Source organism: Desmodus rotundus, chromosome 13 (genome assembly GCF_022682495.2).
Source record: "Desmodus rotundus isolate HL8 chromosome 13, HLdesRot8A.1, whole genome shotgun sequence".
Taxonomy (NCBI): Eukaryota; Metazoa; Chordata; class Mammalia; order Chiroptera; family Phyllostomidae; genus Desmodus; species Desmodus rotundus.
Window position 1 is genome coordinate 41,442,154 of NC_071399.1, and position 19,005 is coordinate 41,461,158.

Genomic DNA, 19,005 nt, shown 5'->3' on the forward strand with positions numbered 1-19,005 from the left:
AATCCTATAGACTCCACCAAAAAACTACTTGACCTAATAAATGAATTTGGCAAAACAGCTGGATACAGAGTCAATACCCAGAAATCAAAGGCATTCCTGTACACCAGCAACGAGTCTGCAGAAACAGAAATCAGGAAAAAAATCCCATTTGATATAGCAACAATAAAAATAAAGTACCTAGGAATAAACCTAACCAAGGAGGTAAAAGACCTGTACTCAGAAAACTACACAACACTGAAGAAAGAAATTAAGGGAGACACAAACAAATGGAAGCATGTACCATGCTCATGGATTGGAAGAATTAACATCATCAAAATGGCCATACTACCCAAAGCAATTTATAGATTCAATGCAATCCCTATTAGAGTACCCATGACATATTTCACAGATATAGAACGAACATTTCAGAAATTTATATGGAACCATAAACGACCCCGAATAGCTGCAGCAATTTTGAGAAAGAAGAACAACGCAGGAGGGATCACAATACCTGATATCAAACTGTATTACAAGGCCACTGTCATCAAAACAGCCTGGTACTGGCATAAAAACAGGCACATAGACCAATGGAACAGAACAGAGAGCCCAGAAATAAACTCAAGCCTTTACGGTCAATTAATATTTGACAAAGGAGGCAGGAGCATAAAATGGAGCAAAAACAGCCTCTTCAACAGATGGTGTTGGGAGATATGGACAGCTACGTGCAAAAAAATGAAACTTGATCACCAACTTACACCATACACAAAAATAAACTCAAGATGGATAAAAGACTTAAATATAAGTCGTAACACCATAAAAGTCCTCGAGGAAAACATTGGCAGGAAGATCTCAGACATTCCACGCAGCACCATCCTCACAGACACGTCCCCTAAAGCAAGGGACATAAAGAAAGAATAAACAAATGGGACCTCATCAAAATAAAAAGCTTCTGAATGGCTAAGGAAAACATCACCAAAATACAAAGAGAACCAACAGTATGGGAAAAGATATTTGCCAATGATACCTCAGACAAGGGCCTGATCTCCAAAATATATAAAGAACTCACACAACTCCACTCCAGGAAGACAAACAACCCAATTAAAAAATGGGCAAAGGACTTGAACAGATACTTCTCCAAGGAAGACATACAGAGGGCCCAGAGACATATGAAAAGATGCTCAGCATCACTAGCCATCAGAGAGATGCAAATTAAAACCACAATGAGGTACCATCTCACACCAGTCAAGAGTGGCCAACATAAATAAATCCACAAACAAATGTTGGAGAGGATGCGGAGAAAAGGGAACCCTAGTGCACTGTTGGTGGGAATGCAGACTGGTGAGACCACTGTGGAAAACAGTATGGAATTTTAGTTTCAGAAAACTAAAAATGGAAGTGCCCTTTGACCCAGCAATTCCGCTGCTGGGATTATACCCTAAGAATCCTGAAACACCAATCCAAAAGAACCTATGCACCCCAATGTTCATATCAGCACAATTTACAATAGCCAAGTGCTGGAAGCAACCTAAGTGCCCATCAGCAAACGAGTGGATCCAAAAACCATGGTATATTTACACAGTGGAATTCTATGCAGCAGAGAGAAAGAAGGAGCTTATACCCTTTGCAACAGCATGAATGGAACTGGAGAGCATTATGTTAAGTGAAATAAGCCAGACAGTGAGGGACAAATACCATATGATCTCACCTTTAACTGGAACATAATAAATAAAAAAAAAAAAAGGAAACAAAATATAACCAGAGACATTGAAGCTAAGAACAATCTAACGATGGACAGGGGGGAGTGGGGAGGGGACAGTGAGGAGAGGGGATTACAGGAACTACTATAAAGGACACATGGACAAAATCAAGGGGGAGGGTGGAAGTGAGGGAGGGAGGGGGGTTGGGCTGGGGTGGGGTGGAGGGATGGGGAGAAAAGGCACACAACTGTCATTGAATAACAATAAAAAATTAAAATTAAAAAAAAAAAGATGAAACTGGAGAGAGAGGCCAGCAGGAGCCAGAAATGCAGGGCCTCTCAGGCCATGGTGAGGAGAGTGCATTTCATTCTAAGTTCAATGGGAAAGATTATAAGCAGAGAGCTGACACAATCTGATCCTCTGGCTTGTTGTTTAATGAACAGATCTCTTAGTCCATTCTTTCAAGAATGTGAAAAAAAGAACAAGGTGGAAAGCACTGAAAGTATTGAGACTTTCATTGTCCAGCATCCCCAGTGAGTGGAATGGGTGGATTGTAGGGTTGAATGTTAGAACGGGACCACAGTCTAGATGAATCTGTGGGTTAATTTTGCAGTTAGCAGGGGTTGTTTTTGTTGTTGCTGTTGTTCTGGCCAAGAAACAAACTGTACAATTCCAAAAGTCAGTAATGGAGGGTATTTTTACATACATGAAATGTTCCTTGTGTTTTATTTGAATAGTTGAAAGAAGGGGCAGATAGGGTCCCATTAAGGATGGAATGGATGGGTGCCTATTTTTAGAGCATGTGTCTAGAAACTGTAAACAAGTTACAATTCAGGAAATGATAAACCACCATGGTAAATTCCACATAAAATAATTTGGGTAATGAGATGTTTTAAAGCATTATACACATGGAAATTTCTAACAGAACTTTCACTAAAATGAAATAATAGAATGAGAAAATATGCCTATAGTGAAACCTAACAGATTGACTAACACCAAAGTTGTCTTGCAGTTCCAGGAACGCTATCTCTAATCCTGAGATGTGTACTGTGTGGGGTATAGAATTTCATTCCTATCGCAATTATAACAGATCTTAAAAGCTACGAGTAGGGATCCTTAGGGGGAATGAAAAGAAACATTATAATATTCATGCAACTGAAGGCAGGTTCTCAGTGAACTAGAAAATCTTTTGGAGGTGAAGAAAATGAAACAATAATTTGAAATCCCCACCCAACTTTATATTTCCTATTTGGAAAACTGGGGTTTGAGGATACCCAACATTTTTAAGGCTTGTGACTTTCACTCCTGACTCTTAAAGGATACTATGGAATTTTTGCAAATGGTTACAGAAGGTTCTCTAAGACAGAACAACCCACATGTTCATCACAGTATCTTGGGGCCCTTAATGCCTCACTCCTTCTTCAAAGCTGAGACCTTATAAAAGCACTAGCAGGTCTGCCTGGCAGCTGAGGACATGTCTCAGGTCTCTGTCTCCTGCCTTCTGCCCTCACCCAGCTTGTCCAGCTCCTTGGTTTCTTTGAACTTGGCTTTAGTGGCTCCAACTCTTTATCTAGATTTATACCTTGATTCCACTGACTGTACCCTGGCCTTTGGGCTTGGCTCTGATTTTATCCCTTAATCCTATTTCCTGTTTTGGCTCCAGAACCTTGAACCTGGCCAGGAAAACCCTCAACTCTGGAAGCCAGGCACCCAAATCCCACCAAGGGTTGCTGGGACTGCATCATGCCAGTGAGGGAGTTTAGACACTGTTAGTGACAGTGTCTAAAGTGTTAGTCTTCCTCTTTCTTCTATCCACCAAAACACACTTGACTAGTGCATGGGTCCCCAACCTCTGGGCTGTGGACCAGTACCTGTCCGGGTTTGTTAGGAACTGAGCCACACAGCAGGAGCTTGAACATAATGTGCTTGAATCATCCCGAAACCACACCCCCCACCCCAGTCTGTGGAAAAATTGTATTCCACAAAACCGGTCCCTGGTGCCAAAAAGGTTAGGGACTGCTGGTGTAGTCCAAATGACCAATAGTTCATTAATGGTGAAGTTTTATTCTTTGCTCTTCATCTTTTCATACTGAATTATTTGGCAAGCATTAATAAAAAATTATGGGCAAAGCCTTATTTATCAGGCAGCCACAAAATTCTTCAGATACATGTATCCTTTTGTTCAGAAACAGACCATCTGCCAACTGGAATACTAGGGATATTTTAGTCTTTAGAGAAAATGAGGTGAGTATGGAGTGAGTTGGTAGATAAAATTTAAGCGAGAATGTTTATTTTGACTATTAGAAATACCTACTCTCGTCATAAAGGTAAGAAATTACTTTTTAGATAATACCAAATATATGACTTCATAAAAATAATTTTTAATGTGAATGTTAGTTGCTTCTACTAAAATGTTAAACTTTACTATGTACACACCCAAAGACTACCTAGGAAATTGAAGCCAAGACACAACATGCATACACACAAAACTGTGTCTTACTGATTATCATCAAATCCTAAACCTATTCAACAGAGATAGATGCAAGGTCGCAGTTCAATGTCTATAAAAAGCAATGTCCTTTAACCAGGACTACACAGCAATCCTTTTCATGTTCTGGCTGTGTGTGTGTATGTGAGAGAGAGAGGGGAGATGCATGTTTACAGTAATTTACAATGAAAACATATTATGTGATATTTATTATATTCTTCCATACTGTTCAGAATTTATCTAGCTTTATCCCACATGGGGAGTTAGTTACAAGTGTCAGCTTTTACCACATTCTGGTAGAGCAGTGATTCCTAACAGACCCTGGGTCCTGGAGGCCCCCAGAACTTGAAAGCTTCCAAAAGAACCTCCCAACACAAACTGTTTCTCTGCTCATTTTGGGGTCTACATGAAGGTCTCGTAATGTAGGCTGGAATGCCTCCAAAGCGGAATTCTCACGTCTTCATGTGCAAGCACTCAGGTGGGGCACAGGGCATTGGGATGGTATTTCCATGTGCTCTGCCACACACAAAGGCAAGACACATCAGCATCACTTCCATGAGACCCCCAAGTATAGGCAGCATCACAGAGAAACAGGAAAGCTACCCCTGAGCAGCCCAAAGATCACCAAGAATATCCTTAAAGTTGGCAAGGTGTGTTAATGTAGGTGGCTTTGTTAATGTAGGTGGGTCTATGGAAATTTTTGCATTAATGGTATAAATTCTGTACATTTTGATACCCGCTACAGTTGATTCAAAGGCAAAAAATAAAATAAAATCAAGTTCGCCTAACAAAAAAACATTCATTTTTTTCCTTTCCTGTCCTAGCAAGAACAGAAAGCAATTCCAAGACAGATACTCTGAAAATATATCCAAGGTTAGAGATTTTGAAAGGAGGAGTTGGCCAGTAACTCATGCCCCAAATAACTGAAGCATTTCAGTAGAATGACTCAAAATAATAATTTAAGGAAAAAGAAAAACCTTCAGGGAAAAACCTTGTGAGGTGTGTGAAAGTTCTGGCACAGAACAGATTCTCTTATAGAACCATCTCAGAGTCTTATCATGTTGGACTCGATTGCTGGAGTCTGCTCCAGGTGGCACACCCACAGAGTCACCCCGATGTGGTGAGGTAAGACTGCTTAAAGCCACCCTGGTGTGGTCAGTCAGCACTCAGCCCCTTGCTGGGGTTTGAGCTTGGCAATGCAATAGTTTCTCTCAAAGAAATCTGTGCACCGCCACCCACCCAAGACCCTTCCCAAATGTCCATCCTCTCTTCCCTTAACCCCCATCGCTACTACTCTCCATGTGGCCTTCTCACCCTTGCTGCCTAGAAAATGTTCCAAAGCCCAAGACTGACCAGGCTTCCTGACCCACAGAGCTTCTAGCAGGTAGACCCGTATTTAGAAGACCTCTTCATTCTCCTCATCCTCAGCTCTACCAAGTGAAACCTGCAGTAAATCCCTCCCAGACTATCTTGGAAATGATTAATCTCTCAGATTAACCAAATGGGCTCAAATATAAAAATATTTTTAAAAAACAGTAGGGTCGTTAAAGAGTGACAGATTTAAGCGCCATCTGGGCTCGCTGGTCAGGGTGGCACGAATTCCATCAAACGGCTGAACGGTGCACGATCTGGGAATCCCATCTGTTTTATCCACCGAGCATCAGTCAGACAGTTTGGCCATTCTGACGTTAGAGTCGCTTAAAGAAAACCCCGGGGCAGATAAAACTAATAGTTTTTTCCCCCTCTAAACTTTGAGAACACAAAATGCATGCTTGATTATCACCATTGAAAGTAGAGATGAAGCTTGATTTAATTCTAAGAGTAGCCCTAGTAAGATTCTAAATAGACTTTTTTTCCATAAAATGATTATTGCCCCAGAGTTTTATTTATTTTTTAAATCTTTGGGACCATATATGGATACTTTCTTAGGGTTATTATATGAAAGTTTACTTTCATAATTTTTTTTCACTGAAAACTATATTGATAAGATTTTGGACCTTGTAAAATAGGGAAATTTTTTGTCCTATTTCTCATTTTAGTTCTCCACTGTTTCCCTAAACCCAAATATTTTAATGAAATAATTGGAAATATTATAATGAAATGTGGTCAGAATATAACTTAGACAATTTTAATTATTCTCAAGAAATATGTATCTTTTTAAACAAGTCTTTTCCTAATTTTTATAAATTGTTCCTAACCTTTAGCACATGGACTGCTTCCCTGTCTTGCTGTACTATAATAATTCTTAGTAACACTAATCACATTTCCCTGTGCTCAATAACGAGTTCTGTTTCTGAACAGTAGCAGTAAATTGACCCAAAACAAATACTCTGGCTACTTACCCTTTAATAAGTGGGAGAAAAAAATTATTTTCAAGAACAAATATATTTTGCTCATTTTAAGATTTCATAAGAAAAATAATATTTTAAACTACATACCCTTTAATTGGAAAACATTCTTCTGCTATGATATTGTGATCATAATCTCTAGCTTTACAAATATGGGAGAATGTTTTATTATATTATGCTGTAATTATGTAGCATATCAGAGTGTTTTATACATGAAACACAGGAAAACATAGCAATCTAAAGCCAAAATTAATGTAATTGTTCATTCAAGGGGGATTGTGCATTATCGCAATTTCATTCCCGATTTTTGGTCATCTTTTACAGCTACATGTTGAAACAAAATAACTTCAGTCCTAGATTTGTGTTTTCTAGCCATTTTACACACCAAATATACTTCCCAAAGTGCAGAATTCTCTGGAAATACAAGCTGGCATCATGTGGCATTTTACAAGTACAGGCATTTATTATTTCTTCATTCATAAAACCAGGATAATAACATTGTCCTGTATAACTCTTCCAAAGATCACATTTAATAATGTTTGTAAAAGTACATTAAAATTATAAAGTGCTGTGCAAATATAAGGTATCATTAGTAATTATAATGACAATAATTGCATGTTCTTATGGGGAAAACTACTGAAAAATAAAACATCCTTTCTCTAAATCCCTCCTGTGATTAAATAAAGAAGCATGTTTATATGGATTCTTACTAAAGCAGTATTTCACAATTGGCTTTAAAGTATCCACTTCAGAGAATTAAAAACTTTCAGAGAAAAATTATTTCTACATTTGACAAATTTTAAAATGCAGAAGTAAAAAGTTAAATTGTCAGAAACCTTGTTTTAATCCTTTACATGCCTAAAAGTTGCCATGAACAATTCAAAATTCCAAAAACACATGAAAACTTCTGTCTGAAGGGACTGGTCACAGAGCCGAATCAGATCTGTATCTATGACCATGGCTATGTTGGTAAATGTCAGTGGTCAAGCGTTATAATCCACTTAGGTCACTGACTAAGGCCAATTCTGGGACCCCTGACTTTTTCCCTTTTTCTTCAAGTTTATAAAATCAATCACAAAAAGAGAAAGAGAGATTTTTTGGAGGATAAATGGTATTCACAAAGTATTTAATGAGAAAAATTGTACTGATTATTAAGATTTCATTAAACTTATTATCCCCCCCTGCATCATTAACAAAGAATTGGGTCATACCGCTGGACTCCCAGTTTATTCGTCCTCTCCCCTGTGGTGAGCAAGCCTACAGATGTTCCTGGAATAACAGTAACCAAGAGCATCCATAGGAACCCAGCTTAGGTGACAATGGAGCAGCTCAGGTAGTCCCTGTGAGATACCAGCTGGCTTCTGCACAAAGGTGACAAGCATTCTTTGTTTGTTGTTAATCCCTTTGGCTTTCTTGTGCTTCAAAGTCATATAGACATAAACTGGACACTTCCATCAGGTGGCCACAGTGCTGATGGCTGGTCTCCATGACAGTGTGGTGCCCACATCTGTAGGTTATCCGCAACATCAAGGCCCGGAGTGCTCATTCAGCAAGCATACAAAAAAAAGGTCAGTTGAACTGGGTTGCAAGACGATTTTGCTGCCCAGCAGTGGAAGGTGAGGACACACTAGGTCATGGGATAGGGATGGGCAGCAATGACTACTTAGGGTAAAAATGACCAGCAGGTGCAGTTGTGGGAAAACTACCTCAGACATTCTTCTGTGGCCAGGTACAATGATCCAAATTAAACAGTGCACATTCAAAAGATGCCAACTGGAACACACTATTATTTATACCAGTGCGTGTGGCTAGTTTCAAATGACGCCTTGCTTGCTCCAGTTTCATACACTGCTCAATCAACAGATACATATCTCTAGGGTTTATAAAGTATAAGAAAATATTCCTCCTGGGGCTTACCTAGTATAAGTAGCATAACATGAGCTAAGACAAGTGATAAGCCTACACTGACCTGTCTTCATAGTTTAAAACCTTTGTTCATTTAACTGTATCTCATTCTCCGTGTCTGGAAGCATTTGAGTAATTTCATTTATAACTCGGTTTAAAGAAAATGTTCAGTGGACTGCATCCAGGGTGAGATGCTTTTTCTTTGTACCAACAGTGACCATCTCGCATCTCAAGCACTCTATTTTGAGCCACTGAACAGTGGCCCATTGAAAAGTAAATATAAACAAACAAACAAAAAACACATTATGAGAGAAAAATACCAATAAATTACAAAGGAAGTGCTTGTGCAATCTAAAAAACACTTAATTCTCAATAACGTCTCATCCCTTACCAAAACTGGTATAACACTCAATGAGAATTGGAAAATACTTTATAAATGTGATATACTTTATAAGTTGTTAAATCAGATGGTGGCAAAGGTTAAGGTGGTATCACTCATTTGTCAGATTAACCCATTGATCTGTACTTTTAAATATGACAGTTTGTCAAATTAGCAAAACTAAAAAAAGCAAACAAAATATAACCAGAGATATGGAGTTTAAGAACAATCTAACGATAGCCAGAGGGGAGTGGGGAGGGGACAGTGGGGAGAGGGGTTTACAGGAACTACTTACTATAAAGGACACATGGACAAAATCAAGTGGGAGGGTAGAGGTGGGGGAGGGAGGTGGGTTTGGCTGGGGTGGGGTAGAGGGATGGGGAGAAAATGCAGACAACTGTAATTGAATAACAATAAAAAGACTTTAAAAATTAGCAAAACTAATGAAAAAATAAACTTCCTAATAATCTTTATTTTCAACCCATATGATCATTGGCTGGCAAAGGCAATATTTTAAAGACTTGAAAGATATGTCTATTTTTTCAAAGCATAAATTCAACAAAGTAAGGCCAATGGTCTAACATCAGTAGCTAATCTGATTCTTTCTCCATGAAAGTAGCTATGGGGAAGAGACACTAGAAAAGATTTAGAATCAATTTCGGCTCAAGGTAATTGATGAAATTCTATTCCCCTTTAAAAACAAGAGAAAAAACACTAGTACTTGCTGTGTCAAATTTTTAGAAAATGATTTTGAGTATTAACATCTAGTCAAATTAGACCACGAAGTACAATGAAATCTGTGCTGAGATGGATCTTAAATAATCCCAAACTTCTAAAACTTCTGTGACTTTAATAAAAGTATCATAAAATACGGGACAATCAGAGTAAACCTCTTTATAGTGACAAAATAGCAAGGAAAGGTCAGGGAGCCAAGAAGGTCAACAAAGTCCTTCTTCCCAATGTGGGGTCATTCTTCCCTCCAGCATGATTGGTCTCCCAGTAAATTCCACATTAGCTCCTCCCTTCAGCTGCAGCAGAAACACTTGAACTGCCTTCTCCCTCCACAAAAGTTTAGTTTGCTGATTGGGCATGAAACAAAGGGAAGACAGCAGGGGTACAATTTATAAGGGGGCAGGAGAGGTTGACAGGCTATTGTGCGCTGGAGGCATCCACAAGCTGTTAATTCTATTTTAACATCGTTAATAAGACTGTTAACACATCAGACTTTGTTTAGAGACCTTGAAAACATCAACAAACTATTACATGACTCACCTGAAATAAAATAGTATCCACTTTGCAAGCATCAAAATCATACATTTTTTTAATCCTTAAAATGGAAAGAGAGAAAGGAAAATGGAAATTTACTACTGTAAAATATGTGCAGACTCCAATTTTTTTTATCTATGTATTTTTACACAAGGGAGTTATATCAAAATAGAATCACTTTCACGTGCATATGCAAAAAGATTTTAAAACACAAATGCACAGGTTTAATCAAATATTTAAAAGAATAATTAGTCTGACAGATTAACAGCAGTTAATTTTGCAACAGAATAGAAAAATGTTTTGATCTCAGTCTTTAAAGAGTAGGAAAACGCTCCAATTATATAAGGGCAGTTTTTATATTACACCCTCAGGTCCAACTAAAAATTATTGAGTAATTTCAGTAACAGTAAAAAGTTCCAATTCACAACATAAGAAAAATAAATTATTCTAAAAATTATTTTACTTTTTTTCTCTTTTGTTTCACTTAGCTTAATTTTAGGAGTTAAGATTAGTCAAAGTAAAAAGTATTATGCTTAAAATAAAGGAGACTGAATAATCAGTAATCGGGGCTCAACAATCAGTGTTTGTAAAAAAGAAATTTTATTTGAGTTTTTCGATATAAATGTATTTTTCATCATCAAACTTTTTTTCCAATTAAAATAGCATATGCCTTATGGGAGTCTATTAAAATTATTATAATTGACATTTAACTATGTTTCCATTTAAAGAAAAAATTCAAATACATTGCAAGGAATCTGTAATAATATTTTAAAGACAATTTTCTGGACACTGTATATATAGATCTGAAATCTAATGCGTGAAAAAATCAGAAGCATTCTGGATATGGCTTTAAGTTTTGATTTCCATCACAATGTAATACCAATTGGTAGGTGTTAATTTTTAAAATCCTTGCTGGCACTAGAAATGAAAATTTTAAAAGCATGAGAAATTAAGAGAAGAACAAGTTATATAGATGGGATAAACAGCTTTCAGAAAAAAGCAGAGAATTTTAGGGAATATTTAAATATTGACTCCTTTGAGTGTTTTGGTGGGCTTGGGTTGGGGGAGACAGTGAATGAAAAGACCGTAGAGACTATTCACAAACAAGGACATTAATATGAGAACAAAGAAATATAAACTTAGGAGCAAATGCTGAGGCAACTCTAAATGCAATCTCCATACTGAACACAATACGGAGGATAGTGTATTCTCAACAGGTCAAATGACCAATACGCAAACGCTGGTAGAGGATGGTGATTCTGGGCAACACATTCTGGGAAAGCATCAATCACCACATGGTTTGAAAAGTGTAAATCAAGGCAGTAACCCTCAATGATGTCCGACAGAGGAATAATATTTGGCTACCACTGTTCAATCGCCTTCCCCAAATACAATGCCGCGCTTATTTCTCGGCTTCCTACAACCTTTCATGTTTCAGATACACACATTTCAATCCAAGTGTTTCAGTTGCCATAACAACTTCATAAATTTGTTCTCAGATGTCCTTTTTTAATCACATCATTTTTAAAAAGCTGGATGGATTGGGACAGTGCCTCAATTTATTCTGTTCACACCTAACTCATGAGGAGTCTGGGTATTTTCCCCTTTTCGCTAAGAATTCAAACACCTGCAAATAATGTCAACTATTCCTCTTATCTATAGACAAAGGAAGTGTGTGTGTGTGTGTTAAAATCTGTTTGCATGCAGCCTTATTATCCAGTTTTGAAAACGCGGGTGATGTGAGGCCCAGGAACCGTCCCCAGTTCATGGGAGCACAGGGACCGCTGACGCTGCCAGTTGGGTGCAGCAGGGCCCTGCACACAGAGCGGCTGCTTCATTTCCAGATATCAATTATTTATACTGCCAAACTTGTTTTTGATAGAATCCTGGAGGTTTTAATTGGCTTCTGGTGATGATTACTACCTAGTACCTTTAAAATATTACCCACCTTATGATGGAAAAATAAAAGTACACACATATGTAACAGTTTCAGCAGCATGCATTAATTTTTAAAACACTTCAGGATATTTTTGGATTTCGTTCCAATAAAGAATGAGGCATAGCATCCCAGGCAGGCATCGTTAAACAAATGATTTTTGCCAACATCAACAACCAGACAGACAATAGAAAACAGGACACCACCAACAAATGGAGACAACGGGGTGGGGGGTGGCAGAAAATTCAAGCCAGGCTTTTTGCATATGTAGTAAAACTGAAGGCACTTCCCCAGAAGGTATTGAAATGCACAGATAAGAACACAAAAGGCCCTGAAGTGGTTGTGAGGGTCACAATTTGCTTTAAACTCAGCAGATGGAAACAAGTGAAAGTTCAGTATGTAAACTTTAGAATGCTCTAGTGTGAAATAAAACCAAGAGTAATAGACAAATTAGGGCAGTCAAAGATTGTAGAATTTATTTTTAATTGCACTGTCAGTTTGTTAGAACAGAACATATTTAAACTTAAGGGAATAAGCTAGAGGGGGAAAACACGGTTTCTAACACCACCTGTCAGAAATTAAAATGCAGGGTGAATGGTATACAACTAAGTACCAGCAAAAAGTAAACACTGGTGACAATTAGGAAAGAGCATAAGATCAGATGTCATATAAAAAGTTAGGCCTTTTTCTTCAAAAAATATTACATGTGACTAGTTCTTTGCCACTGGAGGAAAAAACAACGTTCTTTAATTATGTAGAGCATGAGGAGAAAGTAGAATTCTTTACCTTTGAAAACTAAACCAGGATATGGCCTCATGAAAGGCAGGCTTGATCTGTTCTGCCTGCAAAATTAATAGGCTTGACAAGTCCTTGACACTAACTTCTAGAATTGCGGGGGGTGGGGGGGGGAAGGTGGGGGGCTCTAGTGACACCAACAGTCCTGGGAACAAAATGCAGCTATAAAGGAGGATTTGGGTTTGGGGGAGGATTTTCTGTTTGTTTGGGGGTTTGTTTTTCTTTTTTGGATTTCTTTGTTTGTTTGTTTTTCTGTCATCACAATGGATAACCTTCAGCCACAGCCTACAAAGAATCTAGACGATGCTCCACCATCTTCCTCCGGCTTCTTCTCTCTGTCCTTCCTTCTCTACACTGCCACTGCCCCACCGCTATCCCGTCGGAGACTGGGCCTGTGGCTACAAGAGGGCCTGACCACCCCATCCCTGCAGTTTCAAAGGGCAGGGAGTTGAAAGAAGGGGAGGACCTGAGAGGGGCAGGGATGCCGAAGAAAGACATCAATTCAGCATTCCTCAGTGGCTTCAGATCTTCACACTTGTTTTCTTTCCCCCTCTTCCCTCCTGGAAGGGTGAGGAGGGACCCAGCACTTCAAAGGGGAAACTTTCTCAGTGCAAGGAAGGACATACCATCTAGATCTGGCTCTTCCCAGCAGCCTGATTAACACTAAAGGCTGTTATTATTATGGATAAAAATAAAATTATCCCACCCTGGCTGAGTAGCTCAGTTGGTTAGAGCATCATCCCAGTATGCCCAAGTTCAATCCCCCAGTCAGGGCACATACAAAAATCAACAAATGAATGCATAAATAAGTGGAACAACAATCAATGTTTCTCCCTCTCCCTCCTTCCTCTCTAAACTCAGTAAGCAAAAATATTTTAAAAATAAAAATAAAATTATCCCTCTTAAAGAAAGTCATTGTTCACTCACCCCCCTCCAAAGGCTTACTGATGAAGCTGTTGGTGCTAGAGAGTGGGGAGCGTGACAGCACAACAGCTTCCCCTTCACTTGGCCCCTTTCAGAAGAAGGTAAGGGACACCTCTGCAGAGTGGGGCACACAGGCAGCTTTCTGCTCGCACATCAAACTCATCCTCATCTTTTGTCCATCACTTCTGGGCACCTCACTCCTATGGCAAGGAGTGGGAAAGGACAAGGGGGGCCAGCACTTCAACGGAAAGGGGAGGGACGGAAAAGGTTGTCCAATTCAATAGTAGGAAACCAACCGCACCAGGCAGGATAAGGCAGACTAGCAGACTTGGGCTCTGTCTGGGACGGAGAGGAAACATGGAGGTTCAAGGCAAATGCCTCCTAATGAAACAAATTTGGCTACGCTAATAAAGAAACTAGCTGAAGATGAAGGAAAGCCAAGATGCTAATTCACTCCATAACAAATCTTAATTGCTCAAAATAAAGCAGTTAAGTTTCTAGAGTGCTTGAGAGGCCTTTCAGAATGTAACTTGCATCACAAATCCCATGCAATCCAAAATATCTTTAAAAATAAGATTGTCCGGAGCAGGGACCAAGTTAGAACTGTACCTTTTTTTTAAGGGTTTGATTCCCTCCAACCCCCCATCACCTCCAATCAGGTCAGAATTTACATAATTTCATTATGATCTAACTACATGCTATTTATTTTGGGGCCCTTTTAAAAGAAAAGAGGAGAGAAAGAAACCCATGTGCTTTAACTGCTAAAAAGCTAAAAATTTGAATTTAAAAGAATAAAACATTACTAAACAATTATACAGAAAGTCAAGAAGAATTTTTATTAGAGCTATCAAAAGACAATATTTGTATAGAATTTGAACATTAGCAGCTAGTCTGACACAGCAAAACCATTGTATTTTCCACTAGTTTTGTTTTGCTATATACAGCTGTGTTTTTACAGATGCAAAGCCATGTGTCTCCACCAAAAGGTCTAGCCTTCCCTTCAGATGTGAATGCAGATCAAAGGTTTAAACACAGAAATACAAGATCCTTTTCCCATTGGAACATGTTTTTATTTTTCTGCAGTGGCTGCAAACCAGAATTTCCATCTGTTGTCCTTCTGCAGCATACAGGTTAACCTTAGCAGTGGGGCTCAGAGTACCGTTATCTCAGCTAAGAAAGCACACAGATGAAGCACCTCTGCACGGATGCTCCAAACCTCTTCCCAAGGTGTCCACGCAGCTGAGAGAGATGAACCAGCCAGGAGCAGACACCATGTTCATGATACACAGAAACTCATGTTTTTAATTTCTTTGAAATATCAGAACAAATTATTAAAGTTTAAGATGGGGTTTTGCTTTTATACAACTTGCACCTTAACAGAGATAACGATGTCAACTATCATTTCCTGCCTATCCCTTCCCCCTCCCGTCCCCAGCAGTTTGCAACAAGACATTCTGCATTTGAATCTTGGCTTACAGAAAATTCTCTAACAATAGAAAATGATTTGCTGAAATAACTCATTAATCTTAGGTGATTTTTTATTTCATTACAAGTTAGTAACTTGTAATTTTGAATGGAAATATTTTTAAACATTGCTGTTATCTATTACCTTTTTTAATAACTCCTTTCCCTTATTTTCTATTTCTTTTATTGAACAAACTCAGAATGACTGGAGAGAAACAAGTTTCCCTATTATCTACTATAAAAGTGCATTTACTTCCATGTAAACATTTGCTTAGGAGAACAGTGAGAATACAGCACTGCAGCTAAAAAGGTGGGAGGCTTTGAAGGTGTTTTTGTCAGGTTTTTAATGTCACTAAAGATAAGAGAGAGGGGAAAGGGGGGGAGGTGGGGAGGGAAGGAGAGAGAGGCATATCTATCTAACTGTAGAAGATCAAGAGAGGTTAGAGGGATGGGGGTAGATGGATGGGATGGCAGATACAAAGCTTTGGCTAGTCCCTTGAGAGATTTTACAAAAGCCCAAAATGGAGAAGTACTGTGGACCAGTCCTAACGCTAGTGTGTGAGTGCCATCTAGTGATCTTCCTAAAACTGCACCCTAGTCTAGCTTCATTATCTCTCGTCTGCAGCTCCCTAAATCACATTTCCCCACTTCATTTTGGCTCATGCCAGTTCTCCCAACCCTCTTGTCCAATAATGGCAGTTTTCCTGCCTTAACTACCAAGTAAACTGAGGAAACAAAAGGCTTTAGAAAACAAAACAATAACATGGATAATTCCAAAGGTTGGGTTGGGCCTGCCAGAAGCAAACTGTGGTGTCACATGTATCCCCCGAGGACTGCCTCTAGGCCATGGGGAAACAGAAAGGGGCTGTTTCTACCTGAGGAATTGTTGTGACCACACCTGAAGGACCAGGCTAAATAAATAGGGAGCCCTGCTGTCTATACATGCCCACTCTCTGGTGTCAGTATGTCAGTCTTCCTGGGGGGAAATAATTAGGTCTGTGACTGGGCACCAATGTTCCTCCATAGGTACTGAGAGGCAGTGAAAGAGAGGTAGTCTGTTATAGCTGAAAAGTACCTATTCCAACTCTCATTTTCCAGCTCAAGTGACTCAGAAAGGTGAAGGCCCCTCCCCAAGTGACTCAAGGAAACAAAGACTTATGTCATCATCACCTCCTGCTCCAAGAAGGAGTCACCAAGAGAAGAGTGGACAGCTCACTCACAAAAGAGTGAGTGGGGGCACCTTTGCAAACAGTGCTGGGGCGAGCCCCATGCCAGGGGACTTGACACGGCTTAGTCAAAAGCAGCTTCAGTATACCAGGGTTTTATGAGGCAGTAAACTGAGGCTGATTTTCCTTAGATTACCACCTCATCCTTTCTTCCCTCCCTTTTTACTTTAATAATAATAATAGTAAGATGGTTACATTACACATCTTCTAAGCTCTTCCAGTCTTATGTCCCCGAGCCCTCACAAAAACTCTCCAGGGTACATACTATTCCTATACTTCCCATTCCACAGATAAGGATACTGCACCACAGAGGTGACTTGCTGCCAGTCGGAAACTGACATACGTCAGTACTGGGATTAGCACTGGAGCCTGGCTCCAGACAGTGCTGCCTCCACAGAAGCATCTTTCCGCTCTGTACAAAAACATGCACACCTAAAGCATTTAACAGTTAAAGAAAGTGGTTAGGGACTAACAGGGTCAGCCCTCAGATATTCAGGGCAATGGCTACCACGTAGTAAGTGATCCCTGGCTACGTGACTTTGGGCAAGCTACATAATGTTAGAGCATCGGTTTGTCCATCTATAAAATGGGGACATGAACTCTGCCTGAACATATCAGAGGGAGAGGCTGAAAGCAGAGATTATGTATAAATGTGCTCTGGAAAGAGTCAAGTCCAGTGGGACAGAAGAGGTATCTGTTTTTGTCACATGAGGCCAACCTGCTGCCTGACATCCAGGATGGGCTGCATCACAAACTGACAACAGGAGCCAGAAGCAAGGCCAACAGTTTCCATGCTTCAAATACTCACTTTGATTGTAAATTCCATGGAGGAACAACTTGCAATGTGTTTCCCCAGTCGTGCCAGAGCACAACAAGCAAAATTGGAATTAGGAAGCTTGTCTTAGGAATAATGGTGAGAGATAACAGTGATGATTATTAACCCTACTGGGACAACCACAGTAGTTAGCATTTCCAGCACGCCTCCTAGCAGTGCCCCTCAGACCACCCAAGGCAGCATCCTGACGTAGGTATCTTGGGTACCTTTCCATGTGTACACCAAGACCTGGGAGGGAGATGCTCAGAGCTGACGGACTTTCCAATGCCCATCCCAGCCACTAGAGGCTGCTGTCCTGGCTTCATTCTGTAAGTCACACATTTTATGGGCAGAAAAAACTAGTGACAAAATGCAATAATGTAGCACTCACCATACTCCTGTGGGTTCTTTTCCCTCAGCTTTATTGAGATATAATTTACATATAATATTGTGTACAATGTACTGTGTAATTTAAGGTGTACAATGTACTGAAATGACACACAGGCATGCCTCATTTTATTGTGCTTCACTTTAGTGTCCTTCCCAAATATTGTGTGGTTTGGGTTTTGTTTTGTTTTTTTTAAACAAACTGAAGGTAAGGCCTTCCACCAGTAAAAGGATTATGACTTGCTGGAGGTTCAGATAATGGTTAGCACTTTTCAGCAATAAAATATTTTTAATTAAGGCATATATGCATTGTATTATTAGATATAATGCTAACAGACTATACCTAACAGACTACAGCATAGTGCAAACATAACTTTTATATTCTCTAGGAAACCAAAAAATTCATGTGATTAGCTTTATTGAAATATTTGCTTTATTGTGGTGGCCTGGGACCAAACCCGCAATATCTCGGGGATATGCCCATACACATATATTGCAAAATGACCACAATTGTGTTAGTTAACATATCCATCACCTCATATAATTACCATTTGTATGTGTGTAGTAAGAACATCTAAGATATATCTACTTACTCCTGGCAGAGAGGGGGTGGTTCTTAAGACAGATCAGTGATTGTACAGAAAGGATGGGCTTTGGAATGGGTCTGGCCAGAATCCTGGTTCTGCCACATCAGAATATGATCCTAGCAAGATATGTAATTCTCTGGGTCTTGTGCTCACCCAATATGAAACAAGGATCACAACACCTGTCCTACAGAGTTGGTACCAGAGTTAAACGAAATACTATACTCAGGAAGCTCAGAACCAACCTAGGGATGGGGCTAAATGCATATTCACTGACTGACAGAAAGGGGGAGGGGATCACCAAGGGATGATGGTGGTATGCATTGCCATGGGAACACCACCATGAGGACTCTATAATACTGTCCGCATCCCCCTGCCCATGCTAAACAGGCCAGCTGAGCACAGCTTAATGCTTAAGAACTCAGGTTCTGGAGTCAGGCAGACCTAGGTACACAGGTGTAGCTCCTCTATCTGTTCTCTTAGTACCATTGGCCAAGTCTCTTAACCTCAGTGAACGTTTCCTAATGTATAAAATGGGAATGATAACAGGATCAAGCCTACAAAACTATTCTGAGACACAGAAGTAAGTAGCATGCTGAGTACAGAGTCTAGAACATGTATGGCAGTAGTATGAGGTTTGAGGTATTAACTACTGGATTTGACCCTGTAAGGTTAATATCGGCACTGTTATTTCTCTTTATTACTAATAAGACAAGTTTCCTGATTTCAATCTTGCCTTTGTGTGCTGCCAATGAGGACTTGGGCTTTTTCATTTTGTTAAAATACCACTTATTTTTAAAATTGTGACTTTTC

At 39.5% G+C, this 19,005-nt stretch overlaps 1 protein-coding gene across 8 annotated transcripts in view; it reads right to left on the reverse strand.

Moving 5' to 3' along the window:
* Window positions 1-19,005, reverse strand: part of CLYBL (citramalyl-CoA lyase) — a 327,539-nt gene that overhangs the window by 242,804 nt on the left and 65,730 nt on the right. Inside the window, exon 1 of one of the 8 annotated variants that reach the window (XM_053916398.1) lies at window positions 10,069-10,115. The exons of the other annotated variants lie outside the window; for them this stretch is intronic. Within the exon in view, the coding sequence (XP_053772373.1) occupies window positions 10,069-10,109 (41 nt within the window). The 5' untranslated portion in view covers window positions 10,110-10,115. Of the gene's footprint in view, window positions 1-10,068; window positions 10,116-19,005 lie in introns of those variants that run through there. 8 annotated transcript variants of the gene reach the window in all.